Below are 24,247 nucleotides of genomic sequence, written 5' to 3'. Positions count from 1 at the left end.
CTAACCCCGAGCCTGTCGGCGCAAGCAGTCTGTTAGCCATTGCTGCCTTTGCACGCCGTTTGGATCTACACAGTAAACGTGGAGTAGGTATGTCTCGCGTCCATCAAGGCTGATCTCGGTCGTTAAATAATATAATAGGCGTGGAATCCTCGGTGCGCTGACGGTCAGATAACGCCGAGGGCGTATCTGCGAGCCCCGAGGCTCCGAGTCGGAGATAAGATAGCGCCCGACTGACCCAGCTATCCTCACACTATCCTCTTGCTGCTTTCTTCCCACCTCTCTCGGTTCATGCCGCAACTCCTTCTAGAACTGCGGACGCGTCACTCCGTAAGTTCGTCGTGATGAAAGGACTGAGCTACGGAAGTTTGATCTTCTCCGCTTCCGCTGCCACGGATTCCACGAAGGAGAAGTTCGCCGTTCAGCCATCGCGGCCCGATCCACCGGCGCAAGCGCAAGGGCCAGATAATGAAACGAAACAAAACAGCCTCGCGGTACTTTTCCATCTGCCGTGGGCGCAGCGACAACGGATCCCTTTCTTGGATCGACGCAGGGGTGCTCCCATGGGCCCTTTGAGCGAGCTCCGAGCGAGGCACAGTGCACAGTATACACACGCACTCCATTACGCGGCTACGGACCACAGCCTACTACCTGTCAGTGGCGTCCGTGTGCTCTGGGCCATGGCTGCGTACACATAGCCTGGGACGGCCCGAGCAGGAGCCTCGACACCCGTCTCTTCACTCATTCCCCAGCACTCACTCTCTAGCGCTTTTGTTCCAGCAGCGATGCGTCAATCCTCCCGCAAGGCTGTGGCTGCCCTTGCAGCGGCCACTACTGCAAGTGCTGCTTCGCTTGCGGACCTCTGCACCGTCGCCAACGTCCAATCGGCACTGCCCGCCAATGGAACGCTGCTCGGCATCGAGCTCCTCCCGTCCAGTGTCACGGCGAGCGCCGTCTACAACGCCACCACCGGCGGTGGCATGGGGTCCACCACCACCACCAGTTCTGCCACCTACTCTTACTGCAACGTCACCGTCGCCTACACCCGTCCGGGCAAGGAGACTACCGACAACGTTGTCGTCTGGTACGGCTTCCCCAGCCCCAGCGACTTCAAGAACCGTTTCTACGTCGGAGGCGGTGGTGGCTACACCATCAGCACCAGCGCCACCGGCGGTCTGCCTTACGGCGCCGTGACCGGCACCACCGACGCCGGCTACGATGGCTTCAGCACCAGCTACGACGAGGTCGTCCTTTACGGCAACGGCTCCATCAACTGGGATGCCACCTACATGTTTGCCTACCAGGCGCTCGGCGAGACGACGCTGATCGGCAAGGAGATCACCAAGGGCTTCTACTCCACCAGCGACAAGATCTACGCTTACTTTGAGGGCTGCTCTGACGGCGGCCGTGAGGCCATGAGCCAGGTCCAGCGCTGGGGTGAGCAGTACGACGGTGTCGTCGCCGGTGCGCCTGCTTTCCGCTACGCTCAGCAGCAAGTGGTGAGTGCTCCAGACTCTTGAGCCCCTGGCGAACAAAGTATTGACCAGACAAACTTTACAGAACCACGTCTTCTCCGCCACTGTTTTGAAGACTCTGGGCTACAACCCGCCTCCCTGCGAGCTCGAGAAGATTGTCAACCTGACCATCGCCGCCTGCGACCCGCTTGACGGCCGCACTGATGGTGTCGTTTCCCGCACCGACCTGTGCAAGCTGAACTTCAACCTCAACACCACCATCGGCGAGCCCTACTACTGCGCGGCCGAGAACAGCACCTCTCTCGGCTTCGGCTTCAGCGGCGCCAAGGCCAAGCGCCAGCAGACCACGGGCTCGACGTCGAGCTCCACGCCGGCGCAGAACGGCACCGTGTCGGCCGAGGCTGTCGAGGTTGCCCAGGCCATCTACGACGGTCTCATCGGCTCTGACGGCAAGCGCGGCTACCTGTCCTACCAGACTGCCTGCTCGTTCGACGATGCCTCGACCGAGTACGACTCCAGCACGGGCGAATGGGAGCTCTCCATCCCGTCCACCGGCGGCGAGTTCGTGACCAAGTACGTCCAGCTGCTTGACCTCGACAATCTGTCCAGCCTGGACAACGTCACCTATGACACGCTTATCGAGTGGATGAACACGGCCATGTTCCGCTACATGGACAGCCTGCAGACCACCGTGCCCGACTTGACGCCCTTCCAGGAGTCTGGCGGTAAGTTCTTCGCCACTTCCTCTTCTCCACATCAAAAGGGACAGTCCCACTAACGCAAACCCCGCAACAGGCAAGCTCCTCCACTTCCACGGCGAGTCTGACCCCTCGATCCCGGCCGGCTCCTCGGTGCACTACTTCGACAGCGTGCGCACGACCATGTACCCCAACAAGTCGTACAACGAGTCGGTGGAGGCGCTCGGCGACTGGTACAAGTTCTTCCTGGTGCCGGGCGCGGCTCACTGCGGGGCCAACAGCCTGCAGCCCGGGCCGTACCCGCAAAGCAACATGGACATCATGATCGACTGGGTCGAGAACGGCGTCGCTCCCAGCCGGCTCAACGCGACCGTCAGCTCGGGCGACTACGAGGGCGAGACGCAGATGCTGTGCAACTGGCCCCTGCGCCCCAAGTGGAGCGGCAACTCGACCGACTTCGAGTGCGTGTATGACCAACCTGGCATTGACAGCTGGACCTACACTTTTGATGCGTTCAAGGTGCCCGTTTACTAAATGGCGCGTTCTTTTTTTTTTTCCCCTCTCTTCTTGTTGGCAAAGCTTTGTCTGTCTCCGGTAGGAGAAGGATTTGAACTGTAAATATGAATCTCTGAAAGACGAGATTTTTTTTCTTCTTCGGGAGATCGACCAGATTCTCCGGGAATTATTTTTTTTAGCAGGAATGTATGATAGATGAAGGCATGTAAAAGTCATATCTTGGTCGGAGGCTGTGCAATATTATTACACTTGAAAAGTATTCTGTAAAAACGGCCGGCAACACAGGAATAATCACGGAGGAGACCTACAAAATGCTCATTCGACAGGCAGATGTGAAGGGGTATGTAGATAACCGAAGTCGATAAGCGATGGCGGACGACTTTCCAGCTCAACGTCCCCGCATCTGGTGTGCATCTAGGTTCGGATGTGATGTGCAAGGAGTGTGACTCAGCGGTAGTCTAAAAATAGATACACCAACGAGATGCCGTGACCATCTCTGCGTTGATTCGTCAGCTGGACTATAGTCGCGAGAAGGATTGCGGATATATCTGTGGCCGATAAAGATCCGGTGGCCCCATCCAAAAAATCCCTTGCCACCGTCGACCAACTTATCGGGGACGACTGGATAGAAGAATGAGGACCGGTACACGCAAGTTCCACCTTGACTGCTCAAGTGACGTGACCATGGAGTAGGTAGTCCTTGCACACCGACTCTTTAACAGGGTAAGCGCTAAAACAAAACAAAAGCAGCGCCAGCCGCCCGTCAAGGCTTGGCCAAGCCACCGGTCTGTGCTGGTGTCGCGGGTGTAGATGCTTTAGCGTGGGGGCCGAAGCTCGACCTCCATAAGTACTATACAATCGCCACACGCCGCCCGTGAGGCTCATCTCACCTCACGATCCTCCTCCCGCGTCGCAGTGGCGGTGGTAACAAGATGAACAAGCCGCGTACGTCGCTCGATGCCGTGTTCTGGAGTGGAAGCTAACTGTGTCGTAGCAGCCGAGCATGAGTACATGCTAGCCGACGAGAGCGACCGGTCCGTCAGCAGCATTCGGAAATCGCCTGCAAAAGAATGGGTGCCGGCCTGGCTGCGCAAGGCTCGTCTGTTGCCGCTGGCCGCTTACTGCATCGTCTTCGCCGCGGCGCTGGAAGCCTTGGACATTGCAGTCCGACGAGACCATGGCTTGCCTGCCGACGCCAAACACTCCCGGAGCATCACCGCCGCCAGATACGTGCCCACGGTCGGCATCGTCGTCCTCGGCTTCGCGTGCAAAGCCATCGCCAGCGACGCCAAGCGGGTCACGCCCTGGGCATCCATGTCGCGCAGATGGTCCAAGAGCTCGCACTCGGTGGCGCTCGACTACATCAACAGCATCGAAGTCTTCTCCATCTTCACGTCGGCACGGAGGGGGCACTGGGCCGTCTTCATCGGGCTGGTCGTGTGCTTCATCTGCGGCGGGCTGGTCGCCGTGGCCAACGCCCTGACCTACATCAACCTGTTTGCCTCGTCTTCGGAGCCGGCCACCTTCAACAAGGCAACCACCTTCGACTTCGACGGCACCCTGGAGAACACGGCCAACGAGTCCCTGTCCATCGCGTACACGTATGAGGGCCAACAGCCATACGCTGCCGTGTACGCTGAAATGCTGCCCAACGGCCGGTCTGCCGCGTGGACCAAGGACAGCTACGTCTTCGAATCCTTCACCAACACGTCGGAGCTGCCCGAAAACGCCACCATTGAGGCGGCGACCAACGCACTGTACTCGGGCTGGACCTGCACGTCCATCGACTTCAAGGAGGAGTACAACGACTACGAGCTCGTCTTCAACGCGGAGACGAGCAAGCAGCCCGAGCTGAAGTGCGCTCAAGACGTGCAGATAGAATGGTCACAGGGCTTCGACATGAACAAAAAGACGCTGGGCTTCCTCAACGTCACTGCCTGTGGCGATGACAACAAGTCGGACCTTCGCCTCATCTCGATGCTCGGGCAACGAGTCAACTCGACGGTGGTGCAGCCGAAGAACGGCACCGACACGTTCAACACAACCCTCGTGGGCGTCATGTGTTCGCCATCCTTTGCCCTGCACGAGGCCACGGTCAGAGTCAACGCGTCCACCGGCGAGGTGGCCGACTACCGGCTGGGGTCGGCAGCGCCCACTCCGGTAGACATCAAGACATCGATGAACGCCCTCTACATCTACCTGAACAACCCGGTCGACGGCCGAAGCCAAGAGGCTTTTGCAAACAACTACCTCGGGTGGACGCTCAACACAAAGCCGCAAGCCAACCTGACGTATGTCGCAGCAGCGGCGGGATACATGATCAAGACATACTACGTGGATCCCTTCTCGTCGCTGCTCATGAACGACCAGGCGGCGCTGGAGATCGGATCGTACCTAGGGCATCCGAAGAAGCACGAGGCGGCGGTGGAGCAGCTGGCAAACCGCATCATGGCGCAGGTGATCAACTCGCTCGCGCGCACCAACCTCACGGGCAGCGTGGACGGGCGGCTCTGGACCGCGGGGCCGAAAATGTTCCTCCGGCAGGCGGCGCTGCGGGCGCTTCAGGGCCTGCTGCTCGTCGTCGCCATCGTGTGCCTTCTCCAGGGCACGCTGCTGAGACCCAAGACGGTGTTGCGCGAGGATCCCGGGTCCATCGCGGCCAAGGCGGTCGTGCTGGCGGCGTCGGCCAAGGCGGTGGAGAAGACGTTTGCGCGCGAAGCCGTGTCGTCCGAGTCGTCGATGGAACACGTCCTGGCCTCCAAGGCGTGGCGGCTGCAGCACACGGCCACCGGCGCCGTCATGCTGGAGGCGTCCAAGCAGGACCAGCACGCGGCGCTGCACCCCGTGCCCTCGCACGCGCCGGGCACCAACTCGCACGACGGCTTCCATCCGGTGGCGCTGCAGGCGTGGGCCAAGCTGGCGGTGATTGGGGCGACGGTGGCCGTCATGGCGGTGCTGGCGGTGCTGATGGCCCTCTCGCGCGCCCACGACGGCATCTGCCGCGACACGCCCACCGTCGCCGACGCCTTCGCCTTCGTGCCCACGGTCGTGCTGCTGCTGCTGGGCTACGCCTGCTCCGGGCTCGACGGCGCCGTGCGCACCATGGCGCCGTACAAGAGCCTGTGGAAGGGCGTGTCGGCCAAGAAGCAGCCGCTGCTGTTCAACTTCCGGGACTACCCCAGCCTGCTGGCCCCCTTCCGCGCCATCCGCAACGGCCTGGGGCTCGCCGTCGCCGCCTCGTCGGCCGTCGTGCTCATCATCCCCGCCGTCAAGATCGTCACCGCCGGCCTCTACGGCGTCGTCGTCGTGCAGGCCACGTACGCCATCCAGCCGCTGGTCGACACCAGCCTCGTCGACCACCTCGAAGACACGTTCGGCCTGGCCCTCGACACGGCCGCCGAGTCGTACAGCTACACGTCGGGCTACCTCTGGAACATGACCATGGACCTCAACGCCAACGTGCAGACGGCCTCGCAGTTCACCGAGTGGACCATGAACCCGGACTTCGACATCCCCGTGCGCTCCGGCATCCTCGACAACCTCGTCTTCAGCAACCTCACCGGCCTCGGCGACTTCGCCAACGCCGACGGCCTGGACGTGTCGGCCGGCGAAATCACCGTCAACGTGCCCGCCATCCAGGTCGACGTGACGTGCAGCTACGTCGAGCTGGCCGCCGCCGCCTACTACCAGAACTGCTCCAACGGCCAGCCGTACTTCCAGTTCAGCGCCTACTGCGCCACCGCCGCCTGCAACCAGACCATGAACCTCACCGACTCGACCTCGGCCACCCTCGGCCCGCTGGCCAACTCGCAGGCCGTCTGCCAGAACGCCACGAACCGCTTCCAGGGCGAGACGAGCATCGGCTACGACCAGCGCTACGTCGTCTCCCTCGCCGACTTCACCCCCATCACCACCTACATCACCAACACCACCGTCTTCTCCAACGTCACCCAGCACGTCACCGCCCAGGACTTCAACACCACCGGAGGCCTCCTCCCCTCCTGGCACACCGCCGTCTGCTACCGCAACCTCACCCGCATCACCGTCGACGCCACCTTCTCCCGCAAGTCCTCCACCTCCTCCACCACCCTATCCTCACCCGACTCCAACACCACCGCGGCCACAACCCCCTCCTGGAACCCCATCCGCTACGACCCCTCCACCATCTCCACCCTCTCCACCATCCCCAACACCCCCTACTGGCTCGCCCCGCTCGCCAAGACCAAGGCCGGCGACCACTACAACCAATACGACCAGTCGTCCGACACGCCGGGCCTGCTCGACTCGCCCTCGCTGTGGCCCACGCGCGGCAGCAGCACCAGCTTCTTCGAGCTGCTCGCCGCCTACGCCACGCACAACCTGCGCAACCTCTCGGCCCTGCTCGACGACGCCGCCCTCGCCCAAGCCGCCGCCGCCGTCTACACGAGCTACACGACCAACATGCTGACGGAGCTGCGGCCCTGGGCGCTCAACGCGTCGACGTATGGCGGTGATTCGTCGTCGTCGTCATCAGCTGCTGCCAACGCCAACGCCAACGCCAACGCCAACGCCAACGCCAACGCCACCCTCGCCCTCCCGCAGTCCCGCATCGCGCAGGACCTCGCGTCCACGCTCGCCCTCGAGGCCTGTCTCGCCCTCATGCTCGCGTGCTTCGTGTGGGTCGCCGTGCGCTTCCCGAACGAGGCGGTGCTGCCGAAGAGCCCGGGCAGCATCGCGGCGGTGGCGAGTCTGCTGGCGGGGAGCGGGTTGGTGGAGGGGTTGAGGGGGAGGGGGGTGGGCAGCGTCGCTGTTGAGGAGGAGGAGGGGAAGAGGGGGGGAGGTATGTGGAGGGGTGGGGCGTTGGGGTGGTGGGCTGGGACTAGGGGGAAGGGAGGGGAGAAGGTTGGGGATGGTGGGGACGGGGAGGCAGACGGGGAGGATGTGTTGGAGGGGAGGGGGATGAGGTGGGGGATCGATGTTGGGGAGGGGGTGGTGAGGGGGAGTTGGAAGGGGGAGGAGGGGAGGCTGGGTGGCGGTGGTGGTGGGGAGGAAAGGGTGTGAGAGGAGGAAAGGGTCTTGAGATGTGTATGATGAGATGAGATAAGATGTCATAAGAGAGAGAGAGAGAGAGAGAGAGAGAGATAGCGTGTGTAGATTGTAATCTGATACCCCCTTTTTTTTATTTGAACTGTTTCGAAACATTACGGCTCTACCGATAATGGGTATGTGACAGCAGTATCTCTTGACTTTCTCGGCAGCCCGAGATTAACCTACCTCCCTTAACAATAGCTTGCAAAGTGGCTTGTTACAGCTGCAGAGTGCAGAGTGCCGACGACTGGGCCAGTTCAGAAGAAGAGATTCTCGGTATCAAGGTGCATGAAGGTTTTTTTAGTACAGAAGTCAGATGGGCTGGTTACTAGTAGCACCATTCGCACAGCCTCACGTACCAATGCCGCTTTTGACCCAAAGTGAATACAATTTCTTTCTTGTTTTCTAGGTTATCCATTCCAATAGTCGTTACTTTTATCCCGCCAGCCAGAAATAAGGGGGCAAAACCTCCCCCGAACAAACTTCGCCAAAAGGTGAGTCCGCTCTCCCATTTGATCAGTGTCCACCATGACACGGCCTCCATGACCGATCAAGCAGCAACCGGATCGCCCGTCGCGGGACGACCATCCATGACCTCGGGGAAGAAGAGCGGCTCGCGGAACTCCGGGATGGGCTGGTCGGGACGCAGCACGGAGATGGTGGCGCTGACGCTGATGGTCAAGCCGCCAGCCAGCTCCGCCGGGTTCGTCACGCGTTGGTTGACCTGGGATGTCACACAGACGACGTCAGCAAGAAAACACTTTCCCTTGCCCATGGATCCCTCCTCCACCACCCCCCCAAAAAGAATCAACGGAAAAGAAAAAGAAAAACAAGGCCAAAAAAACTCACATCCGCAACCCTCCACACCAGCGCGCGCCGCAAAAACGGCACCACGTCGTCGGGCGCGAGGCTCCCCAGCCCCGCCCGGCCGTCCTCGACGTAGTCGAGCAGGATGGGCGTGACGGCCGTGGTGCCCGTCACGCGCAGGCCCTCGTCGCTCTGCAGCGCGCAGTTGTCGCACGCGGCGCGCGGCGCGGCGAAGACGTGCGTCATGCCCGCCAGCGTGGGCTCCGCCTGCCACGTCGCCGGCCCGTCGCCCGCCTCGGACGTGTCGGCCGCGGCCGTGGGGCCGATGAAGAAGTAGAGCGTGAAGGCGCCGTCGAGGGCGTCTCTGCGATGAGTAAGCGCTCAGTCATGTTGGTGCCAGGGAGGGAGAGTGATGTCAGACGACGTTAGTACGTACTTGTTCACCTCGGAATCGATATACCACTGCAACACCAGCCTGCTCCCCGCCGGCTCCTCCGCCAGTATCTCGTCCCCCCGCCGGAACGACGGCTGCACCTGCACCGCGCCGCCCTCCGTCCCGGCCTCTTGCCCTGCACTCGCCGTCGCCGCCGCCGCCGGCCTCGCCGCGCCGCTAATCGCATTGACCGCCTGGTCCTTGACCTCCAACACCTTCTGCTGCACGAGACTCAGCGCCTGCATGGGGGCCTGCACCGCGGCGCCCACCGTCGCCGCGGCCGTGTACCGGAAGCACTGGGCGCCGCGCACGTCGACGGGCTGCATCTCGGCGGGCGGCGCGGGGTTTTGCGCCCCTCCCTGGCGCGACTGCCGCTGCAGCGACCACCGGTAGCAGGCGTCGAAGCGGGCGAGCACGGCCTGGCGGTCGGTGGCGCCCGCGATGTCGGCGTACGTGTAGCCGAAGGTGGTGACGTCGCGGGAGTCGGTCGAGGTCCAGAAGGAGGAGCCGGAACTGTCTTTGCGGAAGGGGTAGAGGTTGGACGACGCGTTGGGCGTGCCGGAGGAGGGCGTGAAGTCGTCGTGGAGGGACTGCCAGACGGCGAGGATGCGGTCGATGTTGCTGGTGGTTGCGGGCGGAGGGTGAGTTCATGAGCTAGTCTTGCGAGACGGACGGGAGCGACTGTAGGTACGTCGATATACGACTTACCAGTGATGGAACCAGAATATCGGGTCAAACGCCGCAATCTGGTCAACCGGGCAGGTCAGCTGGATGGCTTCTTCTTCTTCATCTTCTTCTTCGTTCGCCCTCTCATGGCCGACCACCACGACATACCGGTACTCTCGACATGTGCCCAGCGCCGCCAATCAAGACGTGATACGCCCCATGAAAGCTCTCCAACGACCCATTCGGCGCGCCAGCCCCTCCCTTGCCGCTCGGCACCGCCGTCGCAAAGTTCCCAAAGTCCGCATACGGCGCCAACTCGATCAGATCCAGCAGCGTCTGCACCTCGGGCTCGCGATCCTTATTCAGCGCCGCATCCAGGTCCGCAAAGTCGTCGTCCCCACCCGTCGGCCCGCTGCGCGGATGCCTCGCCGTGCGCCGCTGCGACAGGTAAAACCCGCCCCCCTCGGCCTGCACCTGCTGCTCGAGCACCTGCCACTCGTCGGCCGCGACGCCGTTGGTCTGCGGGAACGCGAAGCTGCGCAGCGGGTTGTCGATGGCCACCAGCCGCGCCTCGCTCGCGGCGTCGACGCCCGCGGGCCGGTGCACCATCAGCTTGGCTTCCCGCAGCGCCAGCGGCAGCCCGAAGTCATAGCCGAAGGACGTCTTGCGCCCGGCGAAGACGCCCGGGAAGGTCGTCGTGCGCGCGGCGCGCGCGTGCAGGTAGTCCCAGTAGGGGAGCCGGAAGCGGCGGGCCGCGTCGCGGTATTTGGGGTCGGTGAATTGCGAGGCGATGTGTTCCATGGTCGCGTAGATGGTTTGCTGTTTGTTTTTTGGGTTGTTAGATGGGGTTTGGCTGGCAGATTCTGGGGGACTGGAGAGTGGTGGCTTGCCTCGTACATGGCCAAGTATGGCCGGTGCCAGGTTGGGAAGAGGATGGAGTTGTGCGTGCAGTAGCCGCCTTGGCCGGGCTTTTCGCCTTGAACGCCATCCCAGTCGCGCTTGGGGAGACCGTGGATGCCTGAGAGAGCGGTCAGTTGCGGGCCCTTGCTCTTCGTTGTTTGTTTGCTCGGAAGTGACGAAAAGCGTGTAAAGGAACCGACCGGCAATTTGGAAGTAACCCATCTTGTTCTGATGGGCTCCTTCGTCCTTCTGGAGGCTTTCAAGAGCAAGGATGAACAGATTGAACATGTCGGGCTCGTTCACGACGAGATCATCGATTTCACGACGAGGATGGATGCCCGAGAGGCCTTTGAGGCCGATGACGACGCCATCGGCTTGAGCCTGGGCGAGCGAACCCATTGGGGGCGAGAGACTCGGGATGAATTGTGTGTGTGTTTTTTTTTTTTTTTTTTGGCGCGAGATGAGCCCCGTTACAAAGGATGGGAGCTCAATTGAGTGGGGAGGCAGATGGTGTTTGCAAGTGAAGCTGGCTGACTCCTGAGGTCGACAGCTCTTTTGTAGGCAGTCCGTACCCCGCTCAGCTTCGCTTGGGAAACCAGGACAAGAGCATTTTCAGCTGGGCCCAAGATTTAGATCCCGTCGCGCGTACCCGCATACACAGCGGCTTGCCGCTTTGAGACTTTGACGCATCAGACACGGTGGCTCTATAGCTGTGTAGGAGAAGCGGTAAGTACGGTGAGACGCCTATCACGTCGCACAACGCAGCTCAGTCATCACGGATTAGCGTTAGGTGGCTGGCTGACCGCGTACGGCCCGTCTCGCCATAGGAGGATCGAGCCGCGTTCCCCGCAAGCGGCCGCAGTAGAGAGTTTGGGAGCGCGGGGAACCTGCAAAAAGAAAACATGTGATTTGCACCATTGTCATCTCCCCGCAGCCTGGAGCTGAGATGGATCAGAATTATTCGTACTCTTGTTGATCTCTTTTGGTCTGGAGCCTTGGTGGCGTCTGGATAAACTTGGCCAATGACTTCGGGCCGCGTCCTTTGTGGCTCACTGCATGACGGTTCGCAACATCTAGCCGCTTTCCGCCCCTACCGCTCTGGATGAAGCCACAATTCTACCATGAAAGGCAGAGGATTCGTCGCTTCTGGAGCATAGGTGACATGGAGTCGCTTAATAATGCGTCTCTTGTAAATCGTTTCACACGTCCCTCCCTGGCGCCTCCTCCGTCAATTTGCATAGTTGAGGTACTTATTGGTGACGTTACCGATTCAGGATAGCGTGTTGACAGCACGTCCGCGGAACGAGTGATCAATTGAAAGCACCCCATCATCATTACCACAGTCATGTTCTGGAGAATGCAATGCTGCATAAGCGCCGAAGCGTCTACCGAAAAGCAACTCTACGAAGACTTCACACAAGCACTTGATGCGAATTTGCCAAAATGAATGAGCTTGGGATATTGCAGTTGACCACAGCCAAAGCTCTCACGGAGGACCAAAGCACCCAACTACTTCCATGTGCGTTAATGATTGAAAAGCCCACTTTCTCTCGCCAAAGAATGTTTCAACCTCCACGAACAAACAAGCTCAGAAGACTCAGAGCCATAGTCCGCAAAGCAACCGCCCCATTCCCCATGCCCGATATCAAACCCGCGCCCCACCATGACCTGACCTGCACCTACTCAGTGACCTTCCAGGCCGTCCTCTCCTGGTAAGCCAGCATCGCACGTTCAAGATGACGAACGCCTACACGCGCTCCATGTCAGCACCCTGATCGCCTACAAGCAACTCAAGCTGAGGCAAAAAAAAAAGAAAAAAAGAAAAAAAGAGCGGCGCAGGACAGTACTCACCAACGGTCCCCACGCCCTCCTCCATCGCAAAGCGCCACGCATCCTCAGCGAAGTGACTGATCCCATGCATCGTCGCCGCCTCAAACACGGCACGAACGGTCATATGCTCGCTCGAATAGCCGTCCGCGGCCTGCTGCAGGGCGAGTCGCGCCACTCTTTCGAACGCCTCGTTCCTAGTCGGTTGCAGCGGCAGCTCCGAATCTACAAGTGTCCGAAGAACCACGCCCCGTTAGCGTCAAATTCCTCGAAGATTCAAGAGCACTGCCCCGAAATCTCCTCGTCTCCACCACATCAGACTCGCATCCTCCCTCCCTTCCACACCGACATGCATACAGATTACAGACAGCACCACGCCGCGCGCCTCGTCTCATCATCCATCATCACGACTCGACTTACCTTCGTCCTCTCCACGCCCCCCGTCGAAATGAGCCCGCCGCACACCCTGCTGCACACGTCCCTGCCGCGCACCCTGCTGCTGCCCCTCCCACTCCGCCTCCGCCTCCCCCTCCCCCTCCCCCTCCCCCTCCTCATAAACCACCCCCGCCGCCGATGCCATGCCCAAAGGATACCGCTGTCGATCATCCGCCGCCGCCGCCGGCGGGGCGTCGCGGTCCTTGTAAGCGCGGCCGCGTCGCCTGCCCGTGCGCCGGCGACGGCCAGCTCGACCACCAGCTCGACCACCAGCTCGACCACCAGCTCGACCACCGGCCGCGTCTGCGTCTACGTCTACGTCTGCGTCTGCGTCTGCGTCTGCGTCTGCGCTTTCGTCTGCGCTTGCGTCTACGCTTCCAGTATCGACGTTGAGCCAGGGCGGCTGGGACGACGATAGCATCGTGGTCGTGGTCGTGGTCGTTGTTGTTGTTGTTGTCGTCGTCGTCTGACTGGCGTAGCGGTTGTTGTCGTGGGCGGTGGGGACGAATGGTTGCGCTGTAGGCGAAAGCGTAGACGTTGTAGGCGCCGCGAGATGGGTCGCGGGGTTGAAGCCGAGGTCGGGGAGGTACTGGGGTTGCTGGGGTTGTTGGGGTTGCTGGCGGCGGGGGTGGCTCGGGGTGAGGTTGGAGGGGGGGACGAGGCCGGGAGGGTAGCTGACGGCGTGGCGGTGGTGGTGCGGTTGTTGTTGCGTTTGCTGTGTCTCGGCGGGGAGCTGTTGCTGGGGTTGTTGCTGGGGGCGGGGGCGGTGGCTCAGGGTGAGGTTGTAGACCGGGAGGAAGGGGGAAGGGCCGACGGCGTGGTGGTGGTGCGGTTGTTGCGTTTGGTTCGCGGCGGTGCTGCCGGTGCGGCCGGCTGGTGCGGGGGCGGTGGCGGCGGCGGCGGTGGTGGTGTTGACGTCGGGTGGGCGAGTGCGGTAGGGCAGGGTGGTGAAGCTGCCGATCGGTTGGCGCTCGGCGCCGCTGCTGCCGGGCCCGGTGTTCGTGGGTTTGTCGGTCATGGTTGGGTTGGTTGGCTGGTGTTGCGGCTGCGGCGGGGTGAGGAGAAGATGGTCAGGTTTTGTTCAGGTGTTGAGTATTTTATGGAAAGAGCGACGGCCGTGTGTGATGAGCACGTGGGCGCCTTGGCGCTACAAGGCTCCCGACGTGACGGGAGGGTGATCTGGGTCCTCTCAGAGGTGCCATTGGATGTGTTCGTGTAAGACTGTTCAAACAGTTGACTGCTGGTTGACTCCACCGCGCCGTTCCGCTGCGTCTCGCAGAACTTTCTGCCACTGAGAAATGCGAGCCACCTCCATATATCTCACCAGATGGAGGAGGATTTTGGGGATAGCGAGGTGATCAAGCACGTTCCAAGATTATAGGCGCAAGGTAAACTTAGAACCGATAGCAATGGACCCTTCGAACCCCTGTGGGTACTACTGTGAGCGGTACGGCAAGGATTCATCGCAAGACAACCCTTACCGTGGACGACCCATCACGTCTGATTCTTTCATGACTTGTGAAGAGATTTCCTAACAATCGAATCGAACACTGAACTTACCACCTAGTTCTGGTCATCAAACGTTAGCTTCAATCTATCGAGTCCGATTCTTCACGTATCAATCATATTTCACATAGCATAAACACCGACACTCTAGTAATTGGTATCATACTTCATTAATTGAGCTACCTAGGCAATGGGGTATTACAACTACTTAGGCCTGAGGCCGCCTCATTTTCAATCGTCCGTAATCAAAAGTCGTACAGTCATCATAAGCTCATGAGCCCAGAGGTGCATTTAAGCATTCTTGACGCGGGGATCAACCTTGTCGAGAACCTTGCCAACGAAGCCAGTGCCGTGGCTGGGGTGGGACTCCGTCGTGTTGGTGGCACTGTCGTTCTTGGCGTGCTTGGAGGTGGTGTGGTCATCACCGTGGACGCCGTGAGCGCCAGTGGTGTCGTGGTGGGCGCGGTTGTCGCGGTCCGAGTCGAAACGGGGATCGGCCTTGTTGGCGACATTGGAGTCATGGGTACCGTGGTTGGTCGAAGTGTTGCCATAGCCCGTCGAGCCGTGCGTACCGGTGGTGTTGTGGTGAGCACGACCATCACGGTCCGAGTCGAAGCGCGGGTCGGCCTTGTTGGCGATGTTGGAGTCGTGGGGGCCGTGGTTCGTCGACGTGTTGCCGTAACCAGTCGAGCCGTGCGTGCCGGTAGGACCGGTGGTCGAGCCGTACGTGCCAGTGGTGTCGTGGTGAGCACGACCGTCACGGTCCGAGTCGAAGCGCGGGTCAGCCTTGTTGGCAATGTTGGAGTCGTGAGTGCCGTGGTTCGTCGACGTGTTGCCGTAACCAGTCGAACCGTGCGTGCCGGTGGGACCGGTAGTCGAGCCGTAGGTGTTGTGACCAGCGGTCGAGCCATGAGTGTTGGTGGTACCAGCACCGGGGTGGTGGGCGCGGTTGTCAAGGTCGGAGTCGACACGGGGGTCAGCCTTGTTGGCCAGGTTCGAGCCGTGGGGACCAGCAACAGCACCGGTCTGGTTGCCAGTGCGAGCACGGTTGTCGGCATCCGAGTCAACGCGGGGGTCGAGCTTGTTGGCGATCTTTGAGCCGTGAGGGCCGTGGCTGTTGGAGTCGGGGTTGTTGCCGACGTGCGACTCGTGGGCGCCGTGCAAGCCAGTGTTTCCGCCATGGCCGCTGTGGCCGGTGGTGGTCTCGGCGGTGGTGTAGCCGCCCTTGATGTCGGTGGGGTCGATGCCCTCAAGGTCCTGACGGCTGGTGCCACCGCTCAGGCCACCGGTGGGTTGCAGGCCAGCGGTGGCTGCGCTGCCGCGGCGGTGCTCACGGTTGTCGCGATCAGAGTCGACACGAGGGTCGGCCTTGTTGGCAACGTTCGAGCCGTGAGGACCAGAGTTGGTAGAGCGAGGGTCCTCATATTGAGAGTGAGAGCCCGTAGTGCCAGAGTGACCGTGGCCAGTACCGGTAGTGTTGCCGTAGCCAGCACCACCAGTGGTGGAGCCAGAGTGACCGTAGCCAGCACCGGTAGTGGAACCAGCGTGACGATGGCTGTCAAGATCAGAGTCTACACGAGGGTCGGCACTGTTGGCAATGTTTGAGCTGTGAGGGCCAGCGTTTGTCGACGAGGGGTGGCCATATTCGCCAGGGGCAGCGTAGCCGGAACCAGTGTGGCCGGTGTGGCCGGTGTGACCGGTGTGACCGGTGTGGCCGGTGTGGCCGGTGGTGCCAGTGGTGTCGTAGGCTCCAGTGTGGGTGGTGGTAGGGTCTGAGACACGAATGTTATTATTCTGCTCTTCAAGAAAATGAAGACGTTGTATATTGTGATGATGGTATGTACAAAGTGCAGCTGATGGAGAGATCAACGCGTACTGTGAGTGCTGCTGCCCAGGCCAGTAGCACCAGTCGATGTTGTGCTGGGATACTCGCCCTGGGCGGCGCGGTTGTGACGCTCAGCGGCCGTGTCGGCGGGAGTTACACCAGCACCGGTGCCATGGTAGCGGCCCGTGTTGATCTCGTCCACGCCGCGGTCTCTGATGGCCTGGTTCTTGGAGGCGTCGCTACCAACTGCAGTGTCGGCTGCAGTGTTTATGGTGCCGCGAATCGTCTCTCCAAGACCTAAGGCGGGTTGGTGGAGGGTGAGGACAGGGTGAGAGAGGTGAGCTTACCATGAACAGCGCCGGCGGCACCCCTGAGGCCGCTGCCGGTAGACTCGCCAGTGTGGTGGGACATGATTGTGGTGTTGAGGATTACTGAAATCAAGGGTATCTCAAAGGTGGTTGTAGAAGAGAGAGGTTGTGAAGGAGTTGTAGAGTGGTTGAGAGGTGTTGGATTGATGGAAGATGGGAGCTCTGGACGGCGCAGAATAGATGTATTTATGCGGCAGGAGCGCGCCTGACGTCAACGCAAGTGCATGTTGGAGATGGCAGACAAGCGTCAAACGTGCGCCACAGCGCGCACGGAAGCGACGGCTAGGGAGTGGCTGGAGAAGCTTGACCTGCCGATCGCACCTGCATCGGGGCCCCGCCCAGCGCACGTCCGCGACCAGTGACATCACGGCGTGGCGCGCCCGTCAGCCTGTTCTGGACCGGATCGGCGGGTTACGCACCTGCCAGCGCCAAACCAGATGCGACGCAAGGAATAATAACAGGATTCGGAAAAGGTGCGGCGCTCGTGCCACACGCTGCGCGGCAGCTATGGCGTAAGGCTAGTATCATAATAGCGTGCCCTGGCCATGGCAATCGCGGGAGCACGCAACCATGCCGCCCCATGAGGCGGTGCAGCCCCGCGCCCGAGCCCCGGCTGCTGCAATACCTATCAAAATTGTGGAGTGCCTGCCGGAGGATAATAATTTTGGTCCTGTCGCCTTCCCGGCCGCCACCCCGTTTGCGGACCCTGTCAACCCGAGCCAAGCACAGCTGAACGTAATTGAGCGTCATCGCAATCTTTGCCTGTCTTGCTCTCCCATCCCACGCCTTGGTCAGACCGGAAAAGTCGGAACACGGATTGGGCTACGTACCCCATTGCCGCTAAAAATCCCATCGCATGCTGCCATGGCTGGACCCTACTCGAACGCCCAACTTTACCCCGCTTATAAGGCCACCTTGCCATGTGAGCCCCCGCGTAACGCCAATCTCGCCTACTAGTGAATCCCTAGTGTTCCACTACTCCGACTCATCACTGTCAATCAAGAAACCTGCGCGGATGTTCCTCCTGCGCACGGGCCTGCGGGCTGGAACGCCCTCATCCTCCTCGTCATCGCCTTCCTGCATCTCCACATCTCGCGTGGTCTTCTCTGTAGTCGCCTGCGCCTCCGCAAACTTTTCCCTGGCAGTGTCTTTCGCCGCATGCTGAGACGACAGGGGTGTATCAGACTCTTCCTCGTCATCGCTAACGATCCTGAGCCGGCTGACAGGTTCTTCCGACGACGAACGACTGTCCAGCCCGGTACCGGCATCTTCACTGTCAGATCCAGTTCCAGATCCCTTTTGCTTCTTCCTGCTCTTTTTGTTTGCTGCCGTCGACTTCCTCTTTTTGCTTGCTGTGTCGTGAATCTGAGCGCTGATGAGGGCCCGGACAATCTTGCCCGCCGTCTTCTTCCTTCTCTCCTCCTCGGCAGCGAAGAACTCTCTGTCTGCTTCCTCGTCTGTATCCTCATCTGATGAGTGGACGAATAGTTCGCTCTTGATTTTCCGCCTCTTCTCCAGTTCCCTTTGTCGGCGTGCTTCTTTCTTCCTTTCCTTCTCTTCATCGTCCGGTTCTTCGCTCGCCGTCCTCTTGTTTCGGGTCCTCTTCTTCTTGAGCTCTTTCAAAGCGTCAGACCGACGGGCAGTTGGGCCGCCTGCCGGGAAAAGTTCTTCGTCGTCCAGGGCATCAGGGACGTCATCGTCCTCATCATCAGTATCACCGCGAAGAGCAACGTGTTGCCGCTTCGTGCGGACCATGTCCTCGGCCGACTTGTCTTCGTCAAAGCTTGGGGGCTCCCATTCTGTTTGTTGAATGGCTTGCGCACTCTGTTGAAGCTCTTCAGAGGTGAGAGAGGGGGGAATGATCCAGCTAGCATCTCGGTCTTCGTCGAGACCCACCCTTATGAACCCGAGAATCTTGAGAAGTAACCGCAGTTTGTTGTCCTTGAATAAGGCAATGCGGCGCTCCTCGTTGTCTGGCCTCACGGTGATGGACGGAGCACCATCGTCCTCTGTCGAAGGGACAGCCTGGTCCGCAGAGAATTCCGTCATAGCCTTGCGAGTTGCTTGATCTTGCTCCCACGCACTCCGCTCTTCAGCCGCAGATGACAGGGTTTTCTTGACCCATGCCAAATGTTCAGACTTGTTCTGGTTGATGAGAAGTGATACAGCAACTCCAATTTGCTTGTCCTTTTCCAGGTTTCCCTTGACCTCAAGTTCAGCCGGTGGTCTTGGTATTCTCGTGGTGACTTCCTTGTCGTGACCATGCTCGAGATAATAAACAGTTGCCGGGATCTTGCTGAAAAGCATCTCCACAATGAGCTCTGGACGTTCCTGGACTTTCTTGATACAACGGCGGAAGACCTGCTTCACAAGCTCTTCCCACTCCTTGGAAATGGGAAGAGATTTGTCAAGACCCTCGGGACCTTTGATCATCTTGTTGAACAGAGCAATGATGTCGGCACGGTATAGCATGATCCCCATCTCCAGCTTGAAAGCGACTCGATAAAAGAAGCGATGGGCGCGTTTCAATTGTTCGACGCTCAAATCGTTGTAGTACCGAGTGAAGGCCACGAAAGTATCGATGCAGCCCTGGGTTGTGAAACGAGCTTGAAACCGAGCAAAGTCGAACTTCCTCTCGGAAGTTGCCCGGTGAGCTGCGACGACATCATCTTCTCCGTTACCTTGATCCTCGACCTCCCCATCACCGTTGGCTTGCGCGACCGCTTTGGCCTTTTTACGAGCTCGTCTACGGCTTCGAACTTGGAGATCAACATTCTGCTTCGAATAACGTTCAAGCATTCGTATGAAGACGTGGGTCAGCTCAGTACAAGCGTCCAAGTAGCCGAGTCCTTGGTCCTTGTAGCTGCGTAGTAATGTAACTATTCGGTCGTGGGTGGTCTCCTCGTAGAAGATGCGGTTTAAGATGTTCTCGGCAATCTCCTGGTCGTCCTCCAGGCTGGACTCGGACATTTCCTGCACTGTCTGGAGGATTTGCGTGAAGCATTTCATGGCTGCATTCAAGTCCTGCCATGACTTGCTATCCAGACTGAGCTGCATGAATCTGTTCAAGAGGATGAAGGTCTCCTGGTTCATTACCGAAGCGATCAAAGCGAAGCTTTCATCTTCTGCAACGGTGGCTGCAGAATCCTTGTTCTGAGCGGCCTTCTTGGCCTTCGCACGACGCGCACACTCGGCTTGCAGGAACCACGAAATCAGGTAGCAAAACTGTCTTGGATGCGTCTCCGTGAGCACACGATCAGCCTCATTTTCGATGGCCTTTCTTAGATGAGTGAACAAAGGGTTGAAAGATGAATCCAGGAACTCTTCGACGAACGTCTTAAGGTGTCTCCGTGCGGACTTGTCAAGCGGAACCTTCTTGTCGAATTCGTCCAGTGGAAGATCGTTCTTCTTTTTTCCGGTGTACTTTGGCCTATTCCATTTTTTGGATTTGTCCATCTTTTGCATGCTCCTCTCGCTGCTCGCAAGTACATCTTGCCCCGACACCGTGGACACTTTTTCGTCATCTCTCTTGACCCAAATCATTGTCCCAAAGCGGTTGTGTCTTGTTGGTGCGTGCTTCGCATACCCTGCAAGCATCGCTTTTTCCTTCTGAATCAGGTCCCTCAATTCATTGGTGTTAGAGCTGGCCAGCTTCTCCTCCTCCATGAAGAGCTTCTCAACGTCGATGCCCTTCAGCAGATGGAACAAGATCTCGAGCACTATAACGTCCTGATCGACGAATTCGTCTCCAATACTTGAGGCCACTGTGAGCAGCAGCTGGAATATATCTTGGTAGTGAAATGCATCGATTGTAGCCGATCGAGAGATCTCCGCCTCGTTATCGTCTTCGGGGAGGTTCGGAGGGTGTGTGATGAGGGCGATGTTTCGGAGAAAGTAAAGTATGATCGAGATGATGCCGTTATCGCGACTACTTCTCTCTCGTCGGGGCTCTGCCATGGAAGGGAGGGCCAATCGTACTGCGGTGCGGAGGATTTTGGAATGATGCTGCATTACAACCCGCTTGTATTTGGTTTGCGCGAGCTGCAGGTAGGGGATGTGGCGATGGTGATTAACAGTGGCTTCGTCCTGATCGAGCTGCAGAGGCCAGGTAATTGGGACCAGCACCTCCACTACAAGAGTCAGCTTACTCCGGCAGAGCATTGGGCGAGACACTTACTAGAGGCCAGAGCGGCCTTGCGCTTGAGAGAGTCGTTTGCCCGCTGTTCGGTCCATAGTGCCAGGATTTCGCAAAGGTCTCCCTTCACCACATCTGCCTCAGCCAAGCATCTCGCCACATCATGTCGGTTCAATCGTTGGTCGTATAGCCGCAACCACCGGCGGATATCTTTCAAACAGGCAAGTGCATCGTCTCCAAGTACATAGCGGGCCTCAAACTCGATACTGGAGCCACCGACCTGTCGAGGGTTAGTAGCTTGCCTCTGCTGGGGTAAATTGCGGACCTACCGCTGAGACGAGACTGTATATGTGCGCGCGAACTTCGGCATCGACAGTGTCGCGCGAGACCCAGTCGTCGAGACTCATGGTTGTGGTCGCTGGTGGGATTCCTGCGTCGGCGCTCAGCACATCTCGCAAACGCGAATTGGTGGCCGTGTCGGGCGACGCGACCGGACGACTAGCGCGTTGGAACGCGTCTCAGCGCCACGACACCAAACGGTCCGTGCAGCATGCGTTAAGCCGAGGTGACGGTGACGGCTGCCATCGGCCTGCTCACATGCCGCAGGCTTCCCCGGCCGCTGTTCTGGGGAACCCCTCCACCTCCGTTCACCCCTCCTCAACATCTTGCAGCTCTCCTTACTGCACCATGTCTCTCTTTGCAGCAACACGCTATGCGGCGCGCTGCACGACTTTTGCGCAGCTGCGCAGCTTCAGCTCCACTCCCTCGATAGCTGCTGCTGCCGAGGTTAAGAAGCTTGGTGTGCTCGGTGCGGGCCAAATGGTCAGTGTTGAACTTTCTCTCCTTCAATTGCTACCACACTGACTGTCATCATATAGGGTCTTGGGATTGCACTCGTCGCGGCACAGAAGGCCCAAATTCCTGTCAAAGTCATCGATACCTCTCAAGCTTCCATCGACAAGGGCTTGAAGTTTGCCGGTACTGCTTCAGCACGACATACCCACAATCAGTTCCAGGCCTGACGCGAATACCAGACAAGTTGCTCGAGAAGGATGTCGGAAAGCAGAGAATCTCTCAACAGGATGCCACAGCAGCGCGAGAGCGCTTGACTTCGAGTACCACTTTGGACGATCTTTCTGATGTCGATTTTGTCATTGAGGCTGTCCCTGTGAGTGACCATCAATCGGATTCCGGGTTCCTGAACTTTGGATTCTCACAATCGCCTAGGAAATCCCAGACCTCAAGACGAAGATATTCGCCCAGCTCGCACAGGTTTGCCCTTCGCATGCCATCCTGGCCACAAACACGTCCTCGATCTCGATCACGAAAATCGCAGCCGCCACGACCAAAGATCCAAAAGACCTGTCCGGTCCCTCGCGCGTCATAAGCACCCATTTCATGAATCCGGTGCCGATACAGAAGGGAGTGGAGATTATTACCGGTCTACAAACCTCTCAGGACACCATCGATACTGCCATTGAGCTGTGCAAGAAGATGGGCAAGATTCCGTCACAATCAGCAGATTCCCCTGGCTTCCTTGCCAACCGGATCCTGATGCCTTACATCAATGAGGCTATCATCTGCTTGGAAACTGGTGTCGGAGCAAAGGAGGACATTGACGCAATCATGAAGAACGGGACAAATGTCCCAATGGGCCCGCTACAACTCGCCGACTTCATCGGAATTGATACCTGCTTGGCAATCATGAGGGTCTTGTATGAAGAGACTGGCGACAGCAAATACCGGCCCGCTGTACTGCTGAGAAAGATGGTTGATGCCGGCTGGCTCGGAAAGAAGAGTGGCAAGGGATTTTACGACTACTGAGGATGAATCCTCTTGCATAGCCGAGCTGCCAAGACGAATGCAATATGATGTGTGGTTTGCGTAGAGCTAGCTTTGTTGCTTCGCTACTTCAGAGCAACACGGCAAGAAGTGACATCATAACATGCCTGTGCGTCTTGGCAGGCTTGTTGGCGCGACTACCGTTGCCACTGGCATCTAAAAACTTGAGCGGGTGTTTATTTAGCAACTCACATAACAGCAGAGAGGTAGTCCTCTCCCAAGCTGGTACTTGCGCAAAGTGATGTTGCGGCATGTGAAGGTCCCGGAGTCGGTGGGTGGTAGGGCTTAGTGTCGGGAATAAGCGAAGCACAGCGCCGGGATTTGTTTACGACCCCAGCCTCGCTCAGGCGGTTGCCAGCCACCCGCCATACCAGCCTCCCAGCCTCCCAAATCCCCAACGAAGATGGCGGGAATGCATCTTGGGGAACTTCGCACGTTCTTCTGCACTTTGCTTTGTTCTGCATGCACGAAGCCTTCATCATCTCCACATTTCTCGAGCACGCACAAGATCGACAAACCTAGCATCCTCCTCTTACTATCTTCGTCCATCTTTACTCGATCTACACCGCCGAAAGCAAACCTTCGCACTGTCCACTGCCACTAGTGATCATGCGCTCTCCCATCCGATTCGCCTGCCTGGGCTTGCTCGCCGTCGGGCTCACATCAGCCCTGCCTTTCGAAGCAGTCAACAGCCAGAGCAATGACGCCCGAGCGCCCGCCAAGTCGCGGTCGTATGCTGTCGTCAACGTCGATGGCACATCCAACGCAGACGGCGGGAGCAACGCACAAGAACTCCATCGCAGAGCACCGGCAAAGTCCTACTCTGTGGTCAATGTGGATGGAGGCTCACCGACCACCTCGGAAGCGCCGTCGTCGGTCACTCTTACAAAAACCGTCGACAAACCAACAACAGTCTCACCTACTGAGACGGTTATCCACACCAAAGATACGACCCTGGTTGTGACGGAGACGCGGACTCCAGCGCCGTCGGTCACCCAGACCGTAGTCTACACGACCACCATCTTCGCATCTTCCACGGCCACGGAGACTGAATCAACCACATCCACGACCACTATTCCGCCGAGCGTTGTGACGCTTCCCCCATCGGTGATTACGGTCACTGCAACACAGTCGGACACGACTTCATACTACGACAATGGCATGTGGCACACGTCATATGCCGTCAAAACCTTTACGACGACCACTCCGTCATAGATTTCACGACCTCATCCATCTTATAATCCAGCTGCCGGACTTGCTGGAGGCCGCCATTACTCATCATGTTGGGCGTGCTTCGGTCGTGGCTCATGCGACAGAATGCGCTGAAGTGGCGAATTCTCTTCTCTTGTTTGACTTTATCTACCAATTTTTCACTTCTTGAGCCTACCGTTAGACTGTAAAAGCTTTAATACGCAGGTGCTTGCTACGATGGATGACTGACGGCCGGGCTGTGGCATGATGACATGGACATAGCAGCATGATTGCCAGGATTAGACTTTCTGTTTTGGGAAAGCGTGGCGCAGCGCCGTGGCTGCCCAGCGAGAGAGATGGGTTTGGCAGGTGTGTGGCAGGTGTTTGGCGCAGCGCGGAGCTTCTGAGATCTGAGTACATACTGTAGAGCAGGCAAATCGATCCAGCTATACCAAAATAATGCAGTCGATGCGCATGCGAAGCCGTGGAACGCCGCCCATGTTGGTGGGTGACCTGGCGCAGCGGGCAAGGGCCTCGACGCACCGCCAATCACAGCCAC

The 24,247-nt window shown here is 58.9% G+C and overlaps 8 protein-coding genes across 8 annotated transcripts; 4 read left to right on the top strand and 4 right to left on the bottom strand.

Moving 5' to 3' along the window:
- Positions 1-782: 782 nt before the first annotated feature.
- BKCO1_200016 (tannase) lies at positions 783-2,704 on the top strand (the record flags this gene model as incomplete). The annotated part of the gene is made up of 3 exons (XM_020272352.1): positions 783-1,496; positions 1,558-2,197; positions 2,268-2,704. 3 exons carry the CDS (start codon positions 783-785, stop codon positions 2,702-2,704), a joined length of 1,791 nt encoding a protein of 596 aa, XP_020135017.1.
- Positions 2,705-3,618: 914 nt separating this feature from the next.
- On the top strand, positions 3,619-7,726 carry BKCO1_200015 (uncharacterized protein; the record flags this gene model as incomplete). Its single annotated transcript, XM_020272341.1, has 2 exons — positions 3,619-3,631; positions 3,681-7,726. The coding sequence occupies 2 exons, from the start codon at positions 3,619-3,621 to the stop codon at positions 7,724-7,726; spliced, it is 4,059 nt and encodes a 1,352-aa protein (XP_020135018.1).
- Positions 7,727-8,303: 577 nt separating this feature from the next.
- BKCO1_200014 (tyrosinase) lies at positions 8,304-10,958 on the bottom strand (the record flags this gene model as incomplete). The annotated part of the gene is made up of 7 exons (XM_020272330.1): positions 8,304-8,477; positions 8,603-8,924; positions 8,997-9,614; positions 9,702-9,739; positions 9,828-10,512; positions 10,557-10,677; positions 10,760-10,958. 7 exons carry the CDS (start codon positions 10,956-10,958, stop codon positions 8,304-8,306), a joined length of 2,157 nt encoding a protein of 718 aa, XP_020135019.1.
- A 1,280-nt stretch (positions 10,959-12,238) lies between these two features.
- BKCO1_200013 (uncharacterized protein) lies at positions 12,239-13,839 on the bottom strand (the record flags this gene model as incomplete). Its single annotated transcript, XM_020272319.1, has 3 exons — positions 12,239-12,306; positions 12,411-12,611; positions 12,807-13,839. 3 exons carry the CDS (start codon positions 13,837-13,839, stop codon positions 12,239-12,241), a joined length of 1,302 nt encoding a protein of 433 aa, XP_020135020.1.
- Positions 13,840-14,618: 779 nt separating this feature from the next.
- BKCO1_200012 (period circadian protein) lies at positions 14,619-16,563 on the bottom strand (the record flags this gene model as incomplete). Its single annotated transcript, XM_020272308.1, has 3 exons — positions 14,619-16,099; positions 16,204-16,449; positions 16,500-16,563. 3 exons carry the CDS (start codon positions 16,561-16,563, stop codon positions 14,619-14,621), a joined length of 1,791 nt encoding a protein of 596 aa, XP_020135021.1.
- Positions 16,564-17,495: 932 nt separating this feature from the next.
- BKCO1_200011 (topoisomerase 1-associated factor 1) lies at positions 17,496-21,062 on the bottom strand (the record flags this gene model as incomplete). Its single annotated transcript, XM_020272297.1, has 3 exons — positions 17,496-20,650; positions 20,698-20,935; positions 20,985-21,062. The coding sequence occupies 3 exons, from the start codon at positions 21,060-21,062 to the stop codon at positions 17,496-17,498; spliced, it is 3,471 nt and encodes a 1,156-aa protein (XP_020135022.1).
- Positions 21,063-21,342: 280 nt separating this feature from the next.
- BKCO1_200010 (3-hydroxybutyryl-dehydrogenase) lies at positions 21,343-22,479 on the top strand (the record flags this gene model as incomplete). Its single annotated transcript, XM_020272286.1, has 4 exons — positions 21,343-21,477; positions 21,534-21,633; positions 21,690-21,823; positions 21,883-22,479. 4 exons carry the CDS (start codon positions 21,343-21,345, stop codon positions 22,477-22,479), a joined length of 966 nt encoding a protein of 321 aa, XP_020135023.1.
- A 627-nt stretch (positions 22,480-23,106) lies between these two features.
- BKCO1_20009 (carbohydrate binding family 6) lies at positions 23,107-23,712 on the top strand (the record flags this gene model as incomplete). Its single annotated transcript, XM_020272596.1, has 1 exon — positions 23,107-23,712. One exon carries the CDS (start codon positions 23,107-23,109, stop codon positions 23,710-23,712), a length of 606 nt encoding a protein of 201 aa, XP_020134752.1.
- Between the last annotated feature and the right edge of the window lie 535 nt (positions 23,713-24,247).

The sequence above is a fragment of the Diplodia corticola genome (assembly GCF_001883845.1).
Source record: "Diplodia corticola strain CBS 112549 chromosome Unknown scaffold2, whole genome shotgun sequence".
In the NCBI taxonomy this organism is placed as follows: domain Eukaryota; kingdom Fungi; phylum Ascomycota; class Dothideomycetes; order Botryosphaeriales; family Botryosphaeriaceae; genus Diplodia; species Diplodia corticola.
The sequence above is the reverse complement of the archived record's forward strand: the minus strand, read 5'-3'. Positions and strand labels throughout refer to the sequence as shown.